At 43.8% G+C, this 24145-nt stretch overlaps 1 protein-coding gene across 3 annotated transcripts; it reads left to right on the forward strand.

Moving 5' to 3' along the window:
* Window positions 1-1867: 1867 nt before the first annotated feature.
* Window positions 1868-24059, forward strand: TSNAXIP1 (translin associated factor X interacting protein 1). Of its 3 annotated transcripts, XM_048516180.1 has the most exons (17): window positions 1868-1922; window positions 4645-4671; window positions 6249-6333; window positions 7015-7112; window positions 8926-9055; window positions 10011-10104; window positions 11328-11524; window positions 13540-13675; window positions 13903-14072; window positions 14185-14344; window positions 15013-15143; window positions 15544-15672; window positions 16539-16700; window positions 17384-17493; window positions 18991-19114; window positions 19721-19824; window positions 22995-24059. In XM_048516180.1, exons 1-17 carry the CDS (start codon window positions 1897-1899, stop codon window positions 23242-23244), a joined length of 2133 nt encoding a protein of 710 aa, XP_048372137.1. In that variant the 5' UTR covers window positions 1868-1896; the 3' UTR covers window positions 23245-24059. The 3 variants fall into 3 exon arrangements, with proteins under 3 accessions (XP_048372137.1, XP_048372139.1, XP_048372138.1); XM_048516182.1 differs by lacking the exons at window positions 18991-19114; window positions 19721-19824; window positions 22995-24059 and adding an exon at window positions 17716-17894; XM_048516181.1 differs by lacking the exons at window positions 1868-1922; window positions 4645-4671; window positions 6249-6333; window positions 7015-7112 and adding an exon at window positions 8505-8591.
* The last annotated feature ends 86 nt before the right edge of the window (window positions 24060-24145 follow it).

Here is a 24145-nt window from a genome sequence, read left to right on the forward strand (position 1 = left end):
GCCTTGGATAGTACAGCAGTGATATAATTCCATAGAATTGGCCCCTTTTAGCTGCCATTTTCTCTAGGGAAACTGATTTCTGTAGTCTGGAGATCTGTCATAATTCTGGGAGACCCCTCATGGAGGTTGGCAACCCTACTCCCACCCCATTTAAGAATTCAACCAGACAGAAGGAGGATTCGAGAGAACTCAAAAGCTTGCATATTTATTGTGTTATTTTGGTTGATCTTAATAAAATGTATGGAGAGAAACTCATAGCAGGGGGTACCAAAGTCCTGGATCTGAGATCCTAACGGGCTGCTGCCAGCGCAGGCAATACTGACCTTCAGAGAGAAATGGTCTGACTCAACAATAAGGCAGCTTCATGGGGTAGTGCTGCCAATCCACTGCAGCAAAATAAAAAAGTCCAGTGGCACCTTAAAGACTAACATAATTTATTTCAGCATGAGCTTTCTTTAATTGGAGGCCACTTCATTCGATGCATAGAGTGCGTATCCAGAGGAGATATATTAATACTTAATAGTTATGAGCAACAGGAAGATGTGAGTAGGGAGATGCTACCAAAAAAGGTGAGTTTGAAACAATAGCTAATCAAAGAGAATTCAACCCGTTCAAGTGGATGAGGATCACATCCAGCCTGCAGATAAATGAGCAGAGCGGGATAAACATTCAATCAGATCCCATCAAGGAAGTTGCAGTGATACCCAGAACTAATTACCAGCCATACAAGATGGGTCTTACTAAATTATCAGTGTTTATAGTGAGTGAGGTAACCCAAGGTCCCATTTAACCCTGGGGGAGGGATAGTATTGGAGCCAGCATGGTGTAATGGTTAACAGTGGCCTCTAACCTGGAGAACTGGGTTTGATTCCCCACTCTTCCACATCAGTGGCAGACTCTAATTTGGTGAACTGAATTTTTCCCTCACTCCTACACATGAAGCCTGCCAGGTGACCTTAGGGTAGTGACAGAACTCTTACTTCAGATTGCCAGCTGAGGGTTGTGAAATTCCTGGAGAACTGGGGGTGAAATCTAGGGAGGGAAGTTTGTGGAGGGTTGGGACCCATTGTTTTAGAATACCATAGAGTCCATCCTCCAAAGCAGCCATATGTTCCCAGGGAACTGATCGCTGTTATCTGGAGATCAGCTGTAATTACAAGAGATTTCCAAGCGTTTTGCCTTTTAGGCGTACCCACCCCATTAGCTTTACGGTTGAGTCACCTGGAGATCGGCAACCCTAGATTTACTTCCCAACGTCTGTTTGTAAACTGAATGTCTAGTAAAATGGACAAAGATACTGGTACTTTGCTGCAGTGTGGGGTATTGGGGGACTTGGGTTCCATGTTCACCCCTCTGGGAAAAAAAACAATCTGCTTCACCTTCCTACTACCATAATTACACCACACACACGTACACACAACCTGCTCTCACACATTTGATACTGCACTCTGTAACAATCATTTGCAAACTGGATTGGCTTGTCCACACAGGAAAATCCAGCCCCAAATGATGGCTATGTGTTTATATTACAAAGCCATCGCAATCATTTGCGTTTATTTATTTTTTCCTGTGTGGACAAGCCAATGCACGTAGATCCATGCAACGGGGTCGAGCGCCTCCTGAATATCCTGATCCGAAGCAATTTTCCAGCTGCTCCCAAGCGTGTCTTACACGGGCCCAACACCAGCCCCCTTCTTCTGAGGCCTGGGGCATCCCCATTATGCCAATCCTTCGCCGCCGGCTCCGAGAAAACCAGCATGCAAAGGACCCGTCGCCTGGCAAACTCTTCGGCTGCCTCTAGAGGCCGCTGAGGCTTCGGTCTAGACGGCAGGCCGCGGTCGTTGCCATGGCGACCGGATGTCAACACCTCCGAGGCCTCCTTGCCTGCAAGCGGCCATGGACAGGCCTTCCCTGCCTTGCTGGTGAGGAACGAACGAGGGGGCGAGGGAGGGTGGTGAGCTCGAGGGAGAAGCGGAGAAGCCCCTTCCGAATATGCCTGCCTGAAACTGCGGCCCGATCCTAGCCCAAGAAGACTGAGTGCGCCCAGTGAGACTTACAAGATGATTCATTTGCAATAGAGAGTTGGAATGTTTTAGGAATACAGTAGACATCCAAGAAACGAATAAGTGGGTTCTAGATTAAATCAAGTCCCAAACTAACTCTCCCTAGGAGCTCAAATGACTAAACTGAGGCAATCGTACTTTTAGAGACATTACGTACGGGAAGACAAGAGTCACTGGAAAAGACAGTAATGCTAGGAAAAGACTCTGTGTAAGAAGTGCCATCAAGTCACTTCTGACTTATGGTGATCCTATGAATGAATGACAGGCAAAATGTCCTATCATTAACAGCCTTGCTCAGGTCTTGCCAACTGAGGGCTTACACAGACATGGCAACCAACTTCTTACACAGACCTGGCAACCAACATGAGATCGATTGCCGCAGCCTAAATTTGCAAGACCTGATCAAGGCTGTTAATGATAGGACGTTTTGAATGTCATTCATTCATAGGATCACCATAAGTCAGAAGTGACTTGATGGAATAGAATAGAATAGAATAGAATAGAATCTTTATTGGCCAAGTGTGATTGGACACACAAGGAATTTGTCTCCGGTGCATATGCTCTCAGTGTACATAAAAGAAAATACATTTGTCAAGAATCATAAGGTACAGCACTTAATGATTGTCATATAGGTCTAGTAAGCAATCAGGAAACAATCAATAGTAATAAAAACATAAAATGTAAAATCATAAAATAAAATGAAATGTCAGCACAGGCTATAGTCATACAGTCATAATTGGGAGGAGATGGGTAATAGGAATGATGAAAAAAGTAGTGCAGTAATTATATAATAAATATATAATAAATAGTTTGACATTATCGAGGGAATTATTTGTTTAACAGAGTGATGGCATTCGGGAAAAAACTGTTCTTATGTCTAGTTGTCTTGGTGTGCAGTGCTCTGTAGCGACGTTTAGAGGGTAAGAGTTGAAACAGTTTATGTCCAGGATGCGAGGGGTCAGTAAATATTTTCACAGCCCTTTTTTTTGACCCGTGCAGTATACAGGTCCTCAATGGAAGGCAGGTTAGCAGCAATTGTTTTTTTTCTGCAGTTCTGATTATTCTCTGAAGTCTGTGTCGATCTTGTTGGGTTGCAGAACCAAACCACACAGTTATAGAGGTGCAGATGACAGACTCAATGATTCCTCTGTAGAACTGTATCAGCAGCTCCTTGGGCAGTTTGAGCTTCCTGAGTTGGCGCAGAAAGAACATTCTTTGTTGTGCTTTTTTAATGACATTTTTGATATTAGGTGTCCATTTTAGGTCATGAGATATGATGGAGCCTAGACATTTAAAGGTCTCTACTGTTGATACTGTGTTGTCTAGTATTGTGAGAGGAGGTAGGATGGGAGGGTTTCTCCTGAAATCTACCACCATTTCTACGGTTTTAAGTGTGTTCGGTTTTAAGTGTGTGTGGCACTTACACACAAGCATAGGGTTGCTTCAGTCTTGGCTTTGTGGCTTCTTAGGAAAAGGCTCTTGTTGTAGCTTGCATGGATTTCAAAAGGGATTCAATTGATTTATGGATGGCGATAGTTTTCTCAGCCCAGATGGCTCAATTGAACCTCCAGATTCAGTATACATCTGAATGTAGTTGCTTCCCAATTTATGGCAACATAAGTTACTGTGGGTTTTTTCACATTTGTCCAAAGGGCCCAAACTGGCAAGAATAAATTGGTTAGTTTTTAAAGGACTCCTGGCTTGCTTGTCTTCATTTTACACGTGCTTTGATGTGTTTTATTCTTATTTCTTCAGTTTTCCTGAGTCCTAGAACTCAGGCTCCAGCAGAGAGCAATTCTGGAACTCCTGCTGGGACATTCTTCCAAGCAAATCTGTGTAGAATTTGGCTTTAAATTGAAGACAAAGGCTGTGATCTAATACACCTTATTTGGAAGTAGGTCTCATAGATCTGGGTGGGATTTACTTCTGAGTAAACTGTGTGGAAGTTCAAAGATCAAAGGCCGCAAGAAATAAAGTAAACTGTAAATACCTGAACAGAAATTCAGTCACTGAAGTCTTTCGACCCTTGTTTTAACAGTAGATTACAATATTATTGTAAGTTCTTTTCTTGTTGTGATCTTAACTGCCTCTGCTAAATTTGTTTTAAAAAGCAAGTTTGTAGAGCTTATGTTATTTATTGACAAAAAAGTACAAAAGGATCCCCAAAGAAGGAATCAACATAAAGAAAATTAGTAGTAGAAAAGGATAAGAATCCAGTAGCATCTTAGAGGCTAACAAAAGTTCTGGCAGGGTATGAGCTTTTGTGACTCACAGTTTGTTTGTTCAAATCAAAGTTAAGCTTTTCAACTCTTTTGATTTACCCAGCAATGTTTTTCAGTTGTGTACACGTTTTTACATTTGGAAGTAACAATTTCAGGGAAGACTCTTTTTGGATAAGTAGAACACAGTTAACAGTGTGGGTGATTGACTCCTTTCATGAACATTATATGCACACCACAATAACTTTCCTGTTATTGGCTACTATTGTTTTCAAACTCATCCTCCCTATTTGAACTGGTAGATAGGCAAGTTTCAGCAATGTCTTTTGGTCAACGAATAATTTTTCCCCTTCTTATTACAGGCCATCCAGTCAGGAGTTTGAAAAAAGGTATTTGAATTGAAACGCTGGGAAAGCAATAAAAAATAAAATGTTGGAATTACAAGAAACAAGATAGGTATCCTGGCCATTACTCAACCACTGCAACTTAATTTATTTATTTACTTACTGCCTATGTGGAGAGGCAGTGTGGTGTACTGGTGAGAAGACTGACCTAGAACTAGCAACACCTTGGTTCAAATCCTTGCTCAGCAGGGTTGACATGGAGGTGCACAATTCAGCTCCCCACTGTGCCATAGAAGCTGGCTGGGTGACTTTGGCCAGTCCCTCTTATTCAGCGTAACCTGATTCACAGGGTTGTAGTTGTGAGGGTAAGGGAGAAGAGGGGAGAATTATGTTGAAAGCTGCTTTGGGTACCCATTGGGGAAAAAGCAGGGTGTAAATAAATAAATGTAAAATAATGATGCATTTATTTTTAAATGGACGATCCCAATGGGTGTGTGAATTGAAACTGAGTAGCCTACTCAAACTTGGGGTCAGTCCTACCCTGGTTCCTAACTTGGTCAGCCCAGTGTGACTGCCAGCTTCATACCTGCTTCCCCGGGTAGGACCTTATCAGGTCACTTGACCAATTTTATTTAAATAAGCTTCAGCTACTTGGTACAGCACAAAACAGGCAAAAAAGACTCTCACAAGTAGAGCCAATCCCAAAGAAATCCCTGCTTGACCCCATGGCAACCAGTTAATCCCATACTGTGTACACCATAATATAGACACACATGTCAATGACCAAATAAATCCACAATGAACTTTTTCTTTAATGAGAGCTATTTCTGAGTAATGGCCAATATAGTAGTTTATCTTCCCCAAAATCACATATCTGCAGGTTACGAAGTTTTGGTTTGTCTTAGAAAGAGAACACAGGCAAGTTGGAGCACCAGAAATAAAGAAATCAGCTAAGCAGCACAGGAGAAAATACTATGAAATAAAATCTTTTTCAGGTCTTTTGCCTAGCTCTTCTGGGGGATTCATGAGCAACAACAACTGGCAAGCCAGGGACCTGTCTGTTGGGAGTCCCCTGCCGTAAGATGTCCATAGATGACCCTTTCTTATCATAACATATCTGATTTTAACAGTAGGGTATTAAGGATATCTTTGCTGACATGGTGTACGGTGTGTTTTCAAGCTTAGGAATTTGGAACAACTAAGGAACCTCTGTCCTGATCTGGCTGGTCCAGGCAAACCTGACATGATCAGACTTTAGAAGCCAAGCAGGGTTAGTAGTTGGATGGCAGACCACCAAGGAATTCCAAGGTCGCTATGCAGAGGAGGGTAAAGGCAAACCACTTGTGTTAGACTCTTGCCTTGAAAATCCCACCAGGTCACACTGTAAGTTGGCTGCAACTTGGCAGCACTTTTGCAAAAGGAGCCTCTTGCCAGTATCTGGTCCCTTGGTGTTCAATGGTATAGCACACACTTTGCAAGTTCGGTTCCCTATACTGTTCCTTTGAAACAACAGAAAGAAATGCAGGGAGTGGGGAGCATGATGAATGGAGTTGCATGAATGGTTTGGACAAAGAAACTCTTTCCCAATGGAGAGTCACTTTCTCCTCTTTGCTCTTGGCCAGGGTCTTGTTCCAGGGATCTGCGGAGACTTTACATTTTGAAGGAAGTGCTACTGATTCGAAGACATTTCAGAAGCCCAGAACTTTGGTAAGTGGGATGTTTGCAGACAGAGGACCACCCCCTTGCCGGAGGCAGTGGGATCTGATCAGAGCAACTTGTCCATCCTGGCAGGTCACATATTCAGGCAGCCACATAAATTGCAACTCATTTATATGCTATGAGGTTCTGTGAAGCCTAAGGGGACAAAACAGCATCCTTAGTTGCTAGGGGTTTATGAATCTTCCTCTGGGATTACTAGGGATTCGCTTCTGCTTATAGCTTTTGGAGCAGGAGAGGGTAAAAAATCCTTTTCACTAAGATGTGTAGAAATTGTGCTGCTTATATCAAGTCTTTGGAATTTGGGTACCTGGTGAGTTGACCTAGTGAGTGGAGGCAGAATCCTTCATCTATAATCCTCAGAATCCAGACCAATACAGTTGAAAAACAGGGCAAGGACTGCCCACCATAGTAGTGATAGTTCCAAAAACTCAAGCAACTGAGTCACTGTGTGCAGGGCAACAGTGGCGTATTTGCCCAGGAACATGGGGTAACTAATCTGGTCTCGTGGGGGGTGCAAAATTGCTACTGGAACATGGCCATACAGCCCGGAAACCCCACAACACTCCAGTGATTCTGGCCGTGAAAGCCTTTGACAATACAAATGCAGACTGCTTTCTTTAAAATCCTGTCAGAATGTGTTGTCCTTCATTTTCCTTTTGATACTCTCAGGAGAGCTCTAGCAGTCATCTGTCCTCCTGGCCTGCATACACACCAAGCAGCACTGTCCTGATCAAAGGACAGCCGTGCACTCAGCCGGATTGGAGAAGGTACATATATCAATGACCGTTGTGTAAAAATGAAGCCTTCACACATTTAGAGGGAAATTTTGATTTGGCTGCCCTAGTTTTCAGTCTGGGCTTTGCTCAGTGACTAACCAATACCAAAAAAAGATGTACAACAAGGATTGCAGCCTCCAGGTTGTGGTTGGAGATTTCTTGCTACTACAGTTATTTATTTGTTTATTTATTGCATTTTTACCCCGCCCATCCCCGAGCAGCTCAGGGCGGCAGTGCAACAGCATAAAAACCCAATTAAAACAACAGTAAAATCCCAATCGTTATAAAAACACTAATACAGGGGTGTCCAACTCTGGCACTTCAGATGTCCATGGACTACAATTCCCATCAGCCCCTGCTGGCATGGCCAATGCCAGCAGGGACTGATGGGAATCGTAGTCCGTGAACATCTGAAACACCAGAGTTGGACACCCCTGCACTAATACCTAAGTGCAATTGCACAATAGCAACTTAAAATGGACAAGATGGAAACTTAAAAACCTTCCACATCACAAGGGTTTAGGGCACAGTGCCCCACCATGGGAAAATCCATGTAAAAAATTTTGGCCCTACCTTCGTACCAGAGAATAAGTCTATGTCTTCTGCTGGCCTTTGTGTGACATCTGTGGCCTCCACAAAACTACAAAAAAAAAATCCCATTTAATTTCTTGTGGCAACTCATGATATATTGAAACCACATTGGGGGAAAATTACGATGTGGAAGGGTTAACTGTACAACTGATCTCCAGCTAACAGAGATCATTTCACCTAGACTAGAGAAAATGACCACTTTTGAAGGTTCACTCTATAACATTGAAGTCTCTCCTCCTACAACTCTGTCCTCCTCAGCCCCCCACAAATCCCCCAAGTTTTTCCCAACCTGAAAGTGGCAACTCCATTTACCACAGATTGCACAGGGTTGGATGCACTTGGCTTTTGCATCCTCCCAAAATCTGATCATTTGTGTCAAGTTTGTTGTACGATTCCTATCCTGTACAGGACATGACTGAAGTTGTTTCCAGTGTTTGGCAAATATTGGTTTTGCTGGTTTCCATCAGTAAAAGGCTATTTCCTCATAATTTTCTTAATTTGATCAAAGAGCCATAAAAAATGACTTCTGAATCTAAAGAAAGCATACTATGTAACAGCTTATTAGCCTGAGTATTCACTGCCAAAAAAGTGCCATGCATCCACTAAATATGTTTATGATCGCCTCATTCAAAATAACCCCTCTAAATGTATTAGGGATGCCAACTCCACCTTGGGAAATTCCTGAGGATTTGGGGATGGTCCTGGGAAGGAAGCTGAGCAGGATATGATGTCATAGAGTCCATACGCTGAAGCTGTCATTTCCTCCAGGGGATCTGGTCTCTGTTGTCTGCGAATCAACTGCCATCCAGAAGAATTGTGGGCCTATTCTGGAGTCTGGCAATCCTAAAGGATATATTGAAGTTACATTTGGAACTATGGGTATTTTGGCAAATAAATCTTATGCAACAATAAATAATAATATTTAATTATTTAAAGTATTTACACCCCATATTTTCATTTAAAAGCTCCCAAGGTGGAGCACAAGAAGTTTGTTAAAAACACATGCCAGTAAAAACAAATGGCATCATGAAAAGTTAAACTATTAAACAACAGCAGACTATGTCATTTCCAATGCAGCAGATGGAAAACAGCTTCTCAAACCATTAAAACAACATGCAAAGTTCAGAACTGGCCAAAGAATAAACCAGGAAGAAAGAACGCTTAAACGTGAAAGTGTGTTTTCTGGAAATTTTAATTTTCCATCTTTCTACAGGAGCATCAAAAGGCAACCAAATTTTCCCACTTCAAAGCCACGCTACCTTGAAATGCTGGAAGCCCACCTGCGGACAGAGCTGCAGTCTCTGGATCTTACAAAAGGGAGAATTCAGGAACTTAGACTCCAGGTCTAAAGGCTAAGTATGGGGATCCTGAGGACTAAGGGTTCAGAGGTAGTGAGCCTCTAAAAACCAGTGATGAGAAGCAGCATCAGGGAGGCCTTGCCTCTGTACCCTATTGGTTACACCTCCAAGGCAACTTTTTTGGTGTTGTGTGAGGCAGGATTCTAGATTCGCAGGACCACTGGCTTGATCCCACAGGGCTCTTCATGTGTTCTCATAACCTTCAGATACAGAGTGCAGTGCCATTGTCTGGTTTTTGGGCCAGCTCCTGAAGTCAAAGAAATATGTCCACTCTTGTTTAAACCTTGGTGGCTAGCCCTCTTGAGTGACTTGCAATAAAAACAATAAAATATCAAGTTAATAGCACCACGAACACTCCAGCAATTAACAAAATAAGATCCAACGCCAGAGTAGATTAGCAAAGCAGGATATGGCATATCCCTTTTCTCCTCTGTAAAGTCTGCTGTTGACAGTGGTGGGATTCAGTCTATTCGCACCTATTCGGTAGAACCGGTAGCTAATTTTTTTGTCTAGTTCAGAGAATGGTTGTAATCCCATCACTGAGTCCTTTTGGAACCAGTTGTTAAATTATTTGAATCCTACCACTGGCTGTTGAGCTTAATAGTGGGTTCCAAAAGGAAAGGGAGGACCTCTTTTGGCCACACAAAAGTCCATGTTGAGGACCATGAACAAAAGGCACGTGTAATGCAGTAGCAGCTCAGATCAAGTGTGTAATACAGTAGAAAAGGGAGACACAGTAAAAAGGAAATTTGGATGAGGTTGAATAAAAAAGCTGGCCGGAACCAACTCAGCATTTTCCTATATTGCTAGTCTAGTAGCAGTAGCAAGAGGTGTCACATGCATTTGGGATAGCCAAAGGAAGTTCATCACCCCAGATGTTAAAGCAGCAATATAAAAAACAGGCCTGGAAGTACTACTTGCTGCTCTCTCTCTTTTTTAGCCTTATAGAGAAGTATTTGAGTTCTTCATGGATGAATTCAAAACCTACAAACCCTTGTTGGCATCCATCAAGAAAGAATACGAAACTACTATAGGTACGAACCTTGAAGCTGTCTACTCGTATTTAAACCTTGGTGGCTAGCCAATCCAGTTTGCCAAAGATTGTTACAGAGTAGTAGAGTATCAAATGATGTGTGAGAGCAGGTAGTATGTATGTGTGTGTGGTGTAATTATGGTAGTAGGAAGGTGAAGCAGATTATTTTTTTCCAAAGGGGTGAACATGGAACCCAAGTAGTCGTCCATTACCCCACACTGCAGCAAAGTACCAGTATCTTTGTCCATTCTTTGTCACCCTACCTGTAACATCAATTTTGAACAAGCTAAACTCCCTCTCACCCAGCACTCCTCCCCCATTCTTTTAAAACTGTGGCAGATTCTAATCACAGGTCTTACACTTCTGATTTGCTTTGACCTTGAGTGGGGATTTGCAGCCAGATCTCAGATACTGATACTCAGTCTGATACTGAAGCCACCCTGGCTTCATTTCAAAACCCCTTAGTCCAAATGAGACAGTTTGTTAAAGCCAGCTTTGGACAGGGAAAACTGGATGTATGTCATGTTCCTCAGATCTCCCCATCAACAGACACGATTGTAAATAAATTCCATTCATTGATATGAAGTATCAAGCAGATCACACTATAGAACAGTGGTGGCGAACCTTTGGCACTCCAGATGTTATGGACTCCAATTCCCATCAGCCCCTGCCAGCATGGCCAATTGGCTGGTGGGAATTGTAGTCCATAACATCTGGAGTGCCAAAGGTTCACCACCACGGCTATAGAATCTGTGTGAAGGCTGACTTTCGCACCCACAACCCTAGTGGAAAAAAGCAACTTTCCCCCCTGTTGCTAAGCAGCAGCTTTTCTCTTCATGCTCTCTCAAGCTTGCCCTGTCCCAAGGCCTCCTGATAATGGCCAGTTGTCAGGCCTGGGAACAACATTGCACCAGACCCATGCATTCTAGCATTAGCAAAACAGCAGTTGAATAAGCAATGTAATACAGAAAGCAATATAATATCCATCAGATGCCAAAATCTCCTGGCCGCCCCTGGAGACATGAAGAGAGGTCTTCACATTATGCTACCCTGAGCTTCTTGTATTTTTGAGTTGATTTTATGGTACTGTTATCTAAAAGATGAGTCAGATGTTTTGGTGGGGGGGGGACACAATTTGAGAGTTTGCCCCGGGCGCCATTTTCTGCAGATATGCCCCCCTTGAAGACATTATCTCTGGGCGTTTTTGCATTTGACCTCCTCCAGCACATCTGCGAGATAAAATCTACTCTTTGGAGTCAGTGAACGCCTACTTGGCCACAGCCTCCGACAAATGCACTGAGAAGATCCTGGCCTTTCAGAGGCAAGAGAAAGTCGAGATAGTGCAGTTGAAGAAGGAGAGGATCCACCTGCTGCAGCTCATTGACCAAACAAAGGAGGAAAAATCTTCTCTGGAGATCCAGGTGAGATGGGTCTTCACCCATCTACATCTTAAAGCGATTAGCGCCAGAGAGTTCTGGGAAGGGCAATGTCTCAGTGGTAGAACATTTGATTTGCATGCAGACAGTCCCCAATATCTCCAGTTCAATCCCCAATATCTCCAGTTAAAAGACTCAGGCTCTGGATGGTGTGAAAGACCTTTGCCTGGAGATCCAGGAGAGCTGCTGCCAGTCAGAGGCAACAGCCCTGACCTTGACGGACCAGTAGTTTGACTTGTATCCTGAAGCTCAGCCTTGTCAAGCTAGGACCAGCCTTTCATTTAGAGCCCTGTTATGTTCCTCTCTAGGCATCAAAGTGGTGTCCTCTGCTTGGTTGTACTGGAGTTGTGGAGAGAGGAAGTATCAGCCAGGCAAAAGCTTCCCATCAGAAGATTGGTACTGTTGGGCTGGCTGAGCAAATTGAGCACTGTTTCTCCCATAGGTGATGTACAAGCAGCCATCTGGTGGGGCGGGGGCAAGTGCCATTTTGCCCCAGGCGCCATCCCCCCCCCCCCCCGAAACCCCCGATTCCTTCCATTCTTTGAAACAGAGGGGATTTGTTAACTTTCTTATCAGGAAGCACAAGATCAGATATTACTATGTTCAGAAATTCTCACCTCCCTGTTTGGTACTGAATTACTTTGACCCATCAAATGGTGCTGCTGCTGCATTTGTTTCTGCTTCCAAGCTTGTAAAGTAGGTTCGTTTCTGCCCGAATCCGATTACGCGCAAGGCATTATACACAATGTCTGTCACAGCAAGATTTAATGTTTAGCTGTATTTCCTCAAGCCCCACTTTCACTTTCTAGTCTTGCTGTGGCAAGAGAGACCACTTGTAGCATGCATTTGATTTTGCTTCACCACCAGAATGGGGAGATTTCCCAGTAAGCACAGCTTTGCCCTCTGCCCATGGGCCAGTCTATCTAGCTCTACCTTTCTGTTGGGTCTCGAATCTTGAAGCAATGAACAGACTCTGTATTGTTGATCAGCAGCTTTTATTGTTAGGCATCGAAGCACCCAGCTTGACAAAGCCAGTTCTAGTGAACCTGGCTTTTGCTATCCCCTTTATTCTGATGTTAGTCCCCCCTCCAATTTTCCCAAGAAATGTGAGAAATAGTTAGTTTGGAGCTGAGGCGCCCCAAGGTCGGTGACAGATAGAGATAGTGAGCCACCTGGCACCCTGCCCCCATGAGATAACAGAAACAATCCCAGTTCTCACGAGACCAACGTGTCAGGGGAGAACCTAGTTATCCACTCAGTGTGTGAAGCCATAAAGCAAAGATCAAGGAAATAATGCCCCAGAATGGCAGTGGTAACATATATCTTATACAAATTACATTGTTAGGAATGCATCTCAATCACCTAGATACAATCCTCCTGACACTTTCTCACTCCTCACACTGCTGTCCATGCCTTCCCCATTGTCCAACTGTTGCTGACTCCTTCCTGCTTCTCTAATGCTCATTTTGATATATCAGTGTATTGATATAACTGAGTTGGCTTTTGTAAGGAACAGCATAAGCAGGGTCTGTTTCGGGCTGTAGTTCACGTTCATCTGTTCTGCGATGATCAGGAGGGCTCAAACATTTTTTTCAGACAACAAACAAGCCTCTTTCCTGCAGATCCTGGAGCCTGGAAGCCTGGAGATCCAGGCTTTTTTTCAGACAACAAACAAGCCTCTTTCCTGCAGATCCTGGATCTCCAGCAGCAGCAAGAGAGAGGCTAGGAGAGAGAGTGTGTGTGTGTGGAGGGGAGAGGTATGAGAATATCAACTCCATAGTACTAGCACTAATGAGTATTCTGAGATGTGTGCCTTTAAGGCAGAGAATCAGAAAACAGGGGCCTGTTGAGACTAACAGCAGAAGAGAACTGGGCTGTCCTTGTGTGTAAACAGAGAAACATGAGGAGACCACACTTAAGCCCAACCGTGCAGAAAAAAGGCCAGAGGTAAGTGCTCCATGAGTAATGGGCCAGGGCCTCTTCTCTCTTGTGTTGCACAGGTGAGTAAACTACAGAAGGCAGTAGCTGAAGAGAACCTCCGTTATCTGAATGAGCGTGATGCCCGCAAGCTACTGCTGCTGGATCTCAGTGAAATGTACCGACTGAAGGAGGAAACAAAGCTGAGCAAAATCCAAGGTAGTCAATGGGATTGTCCAACGAAAAAGAGCTTCATCATAAAGCAGGATGGAGGCCTCATGATAATTTCAGTTATTTTGAGGCATCTTTTGACTGCTGTTGCTTCTCAATTGTACATTTTTAGATATTTTACTACACAGTTATTTATTTAACATTTTGATAAGCTGCCTCAGTGGCATACCCCAGAAAGGCAGGATACAAACCTCTGGACGCATTTCCTTTTCAAGACGAGAAGGGAGAAGATTCAGTGATGTTAACGCTTGCTTTGAAGACAGCGCGGCAGGACCTTACGAAAGCCCAAGTAGAGCTGAACACCATGAAAGCCAATTTTGGGGATGTGGTGCCCAGAAGAGACTTTGAATCTCAGGAGAAAAAATACAATGAGTTGGCCGAAAAGGTATTCAAGTGGTGCTCATGCCTAATGCTTACTGGGATTCTGGACTCTGTGTTCGTGTAGTAAAGGCATCTGGCCACCCGCCGCCCTGCTAGGTATTGATATTGCCTTTCAGATGATGGCTCTTCAGGAGGACTTTAAGGATCTCCAAGAAGAATACAACACAGTGCTGGAGGTCCACAGGCAGGTTGCAGAGGAGCGCGACCAGTTCTATAACGAACTCATCAACGTCCAGCGCAATTGCACACCACGTCCTGAGTGGGATAAATGTGCAGGTATTTATTGAGTTTGGTGGTCTGTCTCTCCATCCCTTCCAAGGAGGGACGTTGCAGTGGCCCATATTCTAGGATTCTTGTGTTCAGAATGTAGGAACAAACTCAACTTCTGTACTCTAAATACACCAGTGAAAGTACATCTGTAGATGCTATATCGGTTTTATTCACTTGATTATTAGTGGGATTTGAGACCTTACATTAGATCCCAGACAGGCTTCTCGCTAGCATTATACTCCACTGGAGTCCCTCCCCTCCTCTGCCCTCCCCAAAATCCGCCCCTCTTTGGGCTCCACCCCTAAATCTCCAAATATTTCCCAGCCCAGAGCTGGCAACCCTGCCCACTGAACCGAATCTCCATTCCCAGAAGTCCTGTTGAAATCAATGGAGTCCCAGCGTCCAATCTCTCTTTTTTGGTTTTAGGATCTACCTGTTCATTAATATAAGATTGGTTTATTCTCCCCTCCCCTTATAATCTAGTTATTTCTTTTTGCAACAGCGGGGAGTCTCCGAAGTTGAGAGAGATGGCCAGCTTGATTGTGGGCTTTTCTGATCGGCATGTTGCCCGACCACTTTACTGTTGGCCACAGCAGTGGTCCTCTGATCCCCAGCTAGTTGCAATGATGGCTCCACCTTGCCTGATAGCTGTCATTTCCCTGCTGTTGTTGCAGAGGTTATTGCTGGTGGGCCCGAGCGCTGGACCACTCTGTCTGCAGGCAAGACTAGTGACCAGCTGGTGGACGTGCTTCTGGAAGATCTTGGGGCGATGTTGCTCAGAGAGAAAGACACCTTCACAGGGCTGGTATGGCTGAGCTTCTTGTTGACACACACACACACACACACACCCCATAAGACATTAATGAATATCCTGCTGTTTAAATCAAAACTCATCTGGGCACTATGAAGATTCTAGTAAAAAACACAGAACAGGATGTGGACTGTGCAAGGCTGAAATTCACCCATGTTGCTTCTGTCACTGAAACAGCAAGGGAAATGGAAACAGCAAGGATTCTTGCTCTTTGCCGCTTATCGGTCATCGTTCTGCTCCGTATCTTGTCTGTTTTGTGATTTTAAAGTATTGTTATTGCCTTGTGAATCCAAAAGCTTGGATCAGAAAGAACAGGGTAAACAGCTCTGAACTGTTCTTTGTTTTAGGTTGGTTTGATTTTTCATCCTGGGTTTGAAACACTTTCTGTCCCTAGGGGAAAGGTGACAAAATCCCTATCTTCCTGAGATACGATGGTCTGGTGCGAAACAAGAAGTTGACCAAGAAGGAAGTTGTGTCCATCCTAAGGGAGATCTGGAGAGAAAAGATTTTCGTCGACCAACAGGTAGATCTGTTCTTCATCCTTGACTGTTACGGTCACGTGTCTCAGGGTGGGAATAGCAAAAGGACAAATGCACACAAAGCTGCCTTCTGCTGAGTCACACTACTGATCCATCAAGGTCAGCACTGGCCACTCAAGGATCTCATCACCTGCTGCCTGGTCCTTTTAACTGGAAATGCCAGGGATTGAACCTTTTATGTGCAAAGCAGGTGCTCTACCACTGAGCCACTGCTCCAAAGTGGGGATATTCAGACCCAATGTCAAGGGTATTTTCAACACATATAGCCATAAACCAGGCTAGTCCTTTATTCACTGGGAGAAATAAAGAAAAAAAATCACATATATCTCTTGACTACATGACAAAAGAAGTGGTGGCTGGAAGTTAAAGTGCTGCACCTGTAGAGGAGGAGGGCTAAATGGAGAATTTACTAGAGGGTGCAGGATATGGTACCTGGTGGGATGTGACAGGCGATGAAATAATGGGAGATGTCCTCAAGCCAAGCAGAAAATACCCCATACCCCTTAATTCACCCCCCTCTCTCATTCCGCTGTGCAACTTGTTAAGTGTAAATCTTGAAATGTAGGGGCAATCTCTGAAAGCTGGAAATCCAAGGCTGCTCACTGAACATCAGAATAGCTGGTTCTGGTGGTTGTGGATTCAACTGGCCGTGGAAGCCTTCAACAATACACCAGAAGAGCTTATTACAAATCAGTTGATCCCTGTCTTTTCCAAGAGCAATCATTCTCCCTGTGCCTGCCTTCTGAGATTACTGTGGGAGGAAGGGAGCCCAGTTTTCGACTAAAAATGGCAGCTCCGAAGTGATGCCAACTGCCACGTCCTTTTTTGGTAACTGTTGCCTCTTTTGCAGAAAGGAAAGCGATCCAGCCTGCCAGAGTTCTTCCTCAACTACTTCCAGAGAAAGTTCGGAGATACAATTGCTTTTGACTGGACGTACAGTACCTTTGAAATCATGAAGCTCTATCGGTCCAACGAAGCAATGTCTGTATTTTTTAACATACTGACTGGAAACGTGAGTAGTTTAACATAGCTCATCACACTCCTACTTGTTTAGGTGTACAAAAAAAAACACACACACACAGGCTAACCTACCCCACAGAGTTGCTGTTGTGACAATAAAATGGAAGGAGAAAAATATTATAAGCTACTTGGGGTTCCCATGGGGGAGAAAAGTGGCATATAAGTCTTTAACCAATTCGTGTCTACAAGGTGTCAGTGAAGAGAAGGAAAAATCACTCAACTTGGAGACCCTAAGTACTAGGTGGAGTTGTTAAGGTGAAGATGAAGAGTGTAGATAAATCTTTCCCTATCAAAACACCAGGATTTACCATTTCCAAGTGCACACAGCACAGATATTTGGGATTTTTGCACAAGGATTCGAAGGGATACATGCAGCCATAATTGGTCCTCTTATCAATTTTTACCACCCCAAGGTATTAATCTGCTCCTTGAGTCTAGGTGCTGCCAGTCCTTGCCAGCTGCAGGACAAATCTAAATGAAAGGATGTTCTCCCCCACCCACCCCACCCCAAATAATAATACAATATTGCCATTCAAGTGAATGTCCTGCAAGCCAGGGTCTGGAAGGGCTAAACTAGTGAGTTTCAGAAATCTCACTCCTGGTGGGCCCCTCTGATTCCATGCTCAGACCACAGCAAAACACTTTAACTGAATTCTGCTGGTTTTTTGATCACAGCTTGACGAAGTGACATACCACAGCCACCTCCAGCAGCTCAACACTCTGTTAAAGGAACTGACTAACGTGGATGTGGGAAGTACGGGCAAGTTGACCAGCGAACAGTTCATGTAAGAGTTTAGGGTGGGGAGGAATAATTGATGGGTACCTGTGAAAGCCAAGGGGCCAGGGCTGCACGAGAAACCCATTGATTTCAACAAAGCATATGTCACCCAAGGTGGGATGCAAATGTGGGGAAGATACAACTCACCACTGGTAGTTCTTTAAAGGTCAGAGGCTGCAGGGAGTAACAGCTGATGTAAGTTTGATATTTGATTGTTTCAATGCTACAGTCTCAAGATTGAACCAAAGGGAACGCCGGCTAAAAGAGATGACCGTTTGCAGACTTCAGCAGGGACATGATTTTAATTTTGATACTGTTTTCATTCACACTTGGTAGGTTCTTAAGGAACAAAAGTCAGCATTTATTACACTTCCTGCCTTTCCCTCTGATTGGAGTGTAACAGCAAGAGGAAAGGGGTAGTATTCTCATGCCCTGCTTGTGAGCTTCATGAAGCTGCATAGCCAGATGCTGAACTAGATGGACATCTAGTCAGCCAAGACCTTTTCACTTTGACTAGGGATACCAACTTCCAGGTGATACCTGGAGATCCCCTAGAACAGGGGTAGGGAACCTGCGGCTTGAGAGCCACATGCGGCTCTTCTGCCCTTGCACTGTGGCTCCACGAGCCAAGCCGCCAGCCCCATCCTTGCCCGCCCTGCAGGCAGCAGGGCAGGCGCACCAACTGCCTGTGGTTGGCTGGGCCACGCCGCCGGCTTCCCCTCTCGCCCACCCCGTTGGAGCGGGGCGGGCGCTTTCCCAGCGGCCGGCAAGGCCGAGCCGCCGGCTTCATCCTTGCCCGCCCTGCAGGTAGCAGGGTGGGCGCATCCATGCCCTTCTCAGAATGAGCGGAGTAAGAGGTAAAAAAAACCCCCAAAATATATAGTGTTATCTTTATTTTAAATGTCAAAAATTGTTTGTGGTTCCAAGTGTTTTCTTTTCTTGTGGAAAACGGGTCCAAATGGCTCTTTGAGTGCTAAAGGTTCCCTACCCCTGCCCTAGAATTATAGCTCATCTCCAGACTACAGAGCTCAGATTCCCCTGCCCAAAAATGGCTGTTTTGGAGGGTGGACTCTAGGGCAGTGGTGGCGAACCTATGGCACTCCAGATGTTCATGGACTACAATTCCCATCAGCCCCTGCCAGCATGGCCAATTGCTGGCAGGGGCTGATGGGAATTGTCGTTCATGAACATCTGGAGTGCCATAGGTTTGCCACCACAGCTCTAGGGCATTTGTACCACACGGAGGTCCCAGGCTCCACCCCTAAATCTCCAGTTTTCCAACCTGGGTCTATCAACACCCCCATCCCCCTACCAGTGGCCAAGGGGGAGCCGACAACCTTACTTTTGAGTAATGTATTAGGTGCTCATCTTTCATCCACCTGTGTTCCATACATGACAAACAATACTTGACAAATAACATTAACAAAGGATTTGTGATAGTGCAGTGCAAGTCAGCTTGTGAAACAGATCCATATGCTCAAGTCTCTTCTCTCGCCTGGTACAGAATTGCCGTAAAGGCAGCTTTCCCCTATAAGACTGAAGAACAGATTCAGGAGTTAGTAGATGCGGCAGGCTACAAGCCAGAAACTCCTGAGGAGTTCATCCTCTACAAGCTCTTATTCTTGGAGGTAGGTATCCATCCTCCGGCGGTTACATTTGTTGCATGGGAGGAGCCGCAGTTGGTTCTGTTTCAGGGCTTCTTCTGGAGAGGACAGCAGCTCCAGGTAACCTTGTAGAAATAATGCTAGCAATTTATTCGCATGGCACTGTTGGCAGCCCCTGGCACAGCTGATCTGGAGTTTTGGGCTAGGTTGCGATCAGTATGCCAGTGACACCCAGCTTTTGCTGCTGATGGAGCCAGCCAGCTGCTGCCTTGGATGTTTTTACCCAGTGTTTGCAAGCCATGGTAGGATGGCCGTGCCAGAGCAGGCTGAAATTGAATCCATCAAATACAGAGATCCTGTGGCTGGGATGAGGGGGGCCAGACTGGGGGTTCCAACAGCCAATATTGGATGGCTTTAATACCTGCCTCGGGCTTGTTGAGAATTGATCAGTTAGTCTTGTGCAACTTTCTAAACTGTCCCCCTTGCGTCAGGGATCCCTCTACTCAGTGGTCACTAGCCCAGTACAAACCAACCACCACCAAAGGCCGTCCCTTGCTTGCTGTCCACCACCACACATGGTGTGTAATATCTAAATAGGTCCAGAAACCACAACATTCTATGCTCTTGCAGGATGAGGAGGGGACTCCAGAACCCCTGGTTTTGAAGATGAAAGATCAGCATATACATGAGAAGCAAGGATATCTACATGCCATGCAGGCTGAACTGGGAAGCAGGTGGGTATCTTAGCCCTGAAAAGATCAGACATCCCTAGAAGAGGTATCAGGATGAAAGTATCAGTTCTTCTGCCTCCCCACACCCCCCCAGTTAGCTGAAACAATAATATATTCCATATTCTTCGCTGTAGAGTGCTAAAGGAGCCAGTTTGATTGATTGCTTGATCATAGCAGATCATCTCAATTTAGTTGAGAAAGTTAAGGTGGAAAAATATATAGGATGGGACTATCGCCCAATCTGTCTTAGCCTCCATTGCTCTATAAATAGCCACTTACAACAGAAGTGTTTGTCTCAATTAATAGATAATCAGACATCTACATTCTGCATCAAATGGTTTTCGGCTGTTGAGAAGGCAGTAACTAAACTGTATGAGTTTCAGAAGAGAAAGAGAACTCCTCTTGAGTAACCTAAAGAACATCATCACTCTTTCATATTCCTTGTTTACTATTTTCAAGCCTCTGTATATTCAGTCATACTAAGGTACTCAAGAAGTTAATCGTTTCAGTAATTGGTGTGACAGTGAGTGCAAATCCTTAACAAAAGCAATTCTCTGGAAGTGTTAGAGAATTGCTGGACCTCAAATGTCAATACAGAAACACACTAAACACAAGAGAGGAAATGTATAGGCCGTGGGGCCTTTTCCGTTCAACATTTGATAACAAAGCCTTTTCTAGTCCTTGACCTCCAGAAGTCTGAACAGTAGACTTTTTTCTCCATTCTGTATTCCTGCACTCAACTGAGTGCTATTCTTTAAGAAAATATTTTCTTCTAAATCGATCCTTGCTGAACTCCCCTTCTGGCCTGACATCACCAAGCAGGAAGTTATCTTTATGATTAAGCATCCATTCTTCAGAAAAGCTCCAGGCCTGGATTTAGTGCCAAATAATGTATTCAAGCTTAATAAGAGTGATGGGCTACAATCTTAGCTCTGATCTTCTGAGATTAATCTCTCAAAGACGACCCCTCAATTTGGAAACACTCCATCACTGTTGCCATTTTGAAGAAATGGAAACACTCCATCAGCCTTCTCTCATATAAATAGAGGAATGGATAACCTCTAGGAATATATTAGGGTGGGAACAAATTTACTTTACGCTCCTCAAAACCATTGTTTAATTTTAGCCCACTTAGCCAAAAAAGATACTTTCTCATCTAGAAATAAATTATATCATATTTATAGACTTTAAAAGAGCTTTTGATGCTATATCCAGGAGTAGCCCCAGGGGGTGGGGGGAACTGGAACACTCCTCAATTGACAAAAGACTGCTTTGGTTAATAAATCTTGTGTGGCTGAAGGGAGAACTTACCTAACGCTTTAATCTTGATCAAGGAGTGAAGCAAGGCTGTCTCTTGGCACCCTTCCTTTTCCATTGGGATTTGAATGATCTTGCAACTGCTCTCCTCAGCTGAATTTCACCATCGGTATTTATCTTTAAGGGACTAACCCTATTGCTTTACATGGATGATGCCCTTCTTATGTTCTGTACTCAGGTCAACTTGAGAAGACTGTTTTCTGAGGAACTGAAGATCAGTTATTCAAAATCAAAGGTTATGGTCTTCTCTAAAACCAAGAAAACCAACATCCAATCACTCATAGAATTGATGGTATTCCATTAGGATGAGTTCCCTGGGCATGATTTTTGACGGACAATCCTGTCTCAAATTCCAAACAACAAAATTGAACCCTCCGTGGCAGCAATGGAACATTTTTTTCTTTTCTAAGGAAAGCAAATAAATTTCATTGAGATTGCAGGGGTTCAACATTAAAATTATTCCATATAGTCTATATGGAGCCTCAATATGGACTCTTTGAGCCCGTGACCATCCTTTGTGTCAATTTTTGTGAATGATTACAGGGACCCCAAGATATGTTACTGGGATAACTCTAAGGCTAGAATTTGGCCAAGGCTCTTTTGAAACTAAGGTGTACCTAAGGCTAAAGATTATTTTTTTCAGCAAAGGACAGCCTGCTTTATGAACTCAAACAAGTTCAGCTTTATTCTTGTGGGATGCAAGATAAGAAATCTTAATCTTGGCCTAGTAAAGGATGATTTATTAAGACTTGGTGAAAACTAATTATACAAGCTTGGAAAGTATGCTCTACCCAGTTCTTTCACATCCTTCCATCTCTTAATACCTTTAACTGACACCAGAAATCTAACAGTACAGCATTATTGTAGGGCATTTATGCTCAGATGTCTGAATACTGGCCTTTCGGCAGTCTTATGAGGAAGATATCATAACTTGCCTTTCTCAGGTTTTTGCCAATGTGATTTGAAAATGATGGACTCGATTTTGGAATGCCCTCTCTATAACTCTGATTGTGATTTCATTTAATAATATATATTTATGGACTGCCTCTATTTTAATTAGATTACCTTGTACCATAATAAAAGATAACATGTTGGTAGAGATTCAGGGATTATGTTGGCAATAGCTAAGTATCTTTCCATCATCTTTTTCTTAAAAGAAATAAAGGCTCCCTATTTTCTGCTCAAGATCATTAGATCAAAGGAGCTTGAAAGAAGGGAAGGAACGCTAAACTGTTTTCCTTAATCTCATCTGTATCAGCAGAGTTTAAAGCGGAGTCACTCTAAGATGAGAAGGTCTATAGTCTTCTTGCACTCACTGCAACCTTCTAGCACCTTTGGAAAAGAATACTCTCCACGCAAGATGTTCTTTCCATAGGAAGGTTTTACTTTAGCAGTTGCAAGATTACACAAGTCTATGCTATACAGACTATGCAGAACTCTTCAGCAAGAACAAAGTTGATCACATACTGAACTTAACACTCTGAACTTAGACTCAGAATGCTTTTCATTCTTATACATCCAACTGGATACTTCCCCCCCACCCCATCAACAGCCTCTCGTTGGTCTAGAGTCATAGTTGAACTCACCAATCATATTAAAGGTTAATTGTAGCCTCTTGTCCCTAGACTGACTGTCTCCGGCCTCTTTGTTGGGCAAACTTCTGCTGACTAGAAGATGAACCTTTTGTGAACCTTTTTTTTTATATATCATGACAATCTGCTCACAACTGGATGTATGGATGAGACAGGTTTTGGATTAGCAATCTAGAAAGAATAGCAAACCCAAGAAACACAGAGCAGAGTCTTTCTCACACATCAGTGTCCACCGTTAAGTGGTCTGTCTTTTTTTTTACACAGGGAAGTGAGGCCAGATGACCTGAGAGCCGCTTTCTGTATCGTTGACCCTGGCTTGCCTGACCAAACCCTGGAGTCATACATCACCCACGTCTTCCAGGCTTCCAAAGAGCAACTGGATTCTGCTTTCTCCCTGCCTGCCGAAACGGTGATGCAGAAGCTTGCAAGCCTGGACCTCAGGCGACAAGGAGCTCCTCCAGGCGAGGCAAAAGGAACGCCACTCATGGTAGAACAGTCATCATCTGTCTTCTGACCCATGCCCTTCTTTGCTTCCCTCCCTCAAGTAAATTTTATGGAAGATTGAGCTAGAATGACACTGCCTTGAAAAAAGCGCTTTCTTCCTGTGGCTGTAGCAATAATCCCAGATTATCTCCCCCTCCCCTACAGAACATGAGACCACAGAATCAATGTCTACTATAAGATGCTCCGTTCTTTATGTACGCCTGTTTTTTGTAACCATGAAAGCAGCCTGTTCAGACCAAACCATTTTCCAAAAGCAACATCACGTTACAATCTCATATCATAAAGAGGAGAGGTTGACTTTAGTTCAGACTGGTACCCCCCACTCCACACTGCCTCTAGACTCCCTACTTGACCACATGAAGAAACCCTAGTCAACAACCAGTCACTCAAATTGGACGCTTTTGAGGCAGACAGATTTAGAACATTCTTTCCTTTGCTGGCCCTCTTAGGATTTCCACAAATGTAATTCAGACTGTTTTGTTCCTTTCTAGGAGCAAACACAGCATTCATGCTAAAGTTGGTGTGGTAAACCAAGAGAATTTCATTGTGTTCAAAATTCATCTGAGATTATGAGTGTGTGTGTGTGTCAGGGCTTTTAACACAACTAGCAGTATTACTTGCAAGCAGAAGATGTGGCATTAAACTTTTAAAGACAAGTAATAGGCATCTGGGCTACTTTTCATATCTCTCTGTGAAATTTTGGACTATGTTGAAGAGTTAATCTGTGATAATGAAATATAAAGAGTTGTTACAGTTTATTAACTCAGTTTCCCAAACAGCTAAAGACTTGTTCTGTGTTAGAAATAAAATGAAAATCTGAGTCAATTTAGTCTTTGGCGTTGCAAGGTTATATACCGGGAAGCCAGCCTCTTGAACCTGTGCTCCTTCAGACCAGTGGGCAGACAGAGTAT

The sequence above is a fragment of the Sphaerodactylus townsendi genome, linkage group LG14 (assembly GCF_021028975.2).
Source record: "Sphaerodactylus townsendi isolate TG3544 linkage group LG14, MPM_Stown_v2.3, whole genome shotgun sequence".
NCBI classification, from domain to species: domain Eukaryota; kingdom Metazoa; phylum Chordata; class Lepidosauria; order Squamata; family Sphaerodactylidae; genus Sphaerodactylus; species Sphaerodactylus townsendi.

What these genes read in the sequence shown, in the direction of transcription:
- TSNAXIP1 (XM_048516180.1), top strand. Translation starts at nt 1,897, where the DNA reads ATGGACAGGCCTTCCCTGCCTTGCTG. An exon ending in AAAGCTGAGCAAAATCCAAG is followed by an intron (nt 13,676 to 13,902) that starts GTAGTCAATGGG and finishes TTCCTTTTCAAG; the next exon opens with ACGAGAAGGGAGAAGATTCA. An exon ending in ACAATGAGTTGGCCGAAAAG is followed by an intron (nt 14,073 to 14,184) that starts GTATTCAAGTGG and finishes ATTGCCTTTCAG; the next exon opens with ATGATGGCTCTTCAGGAGGA.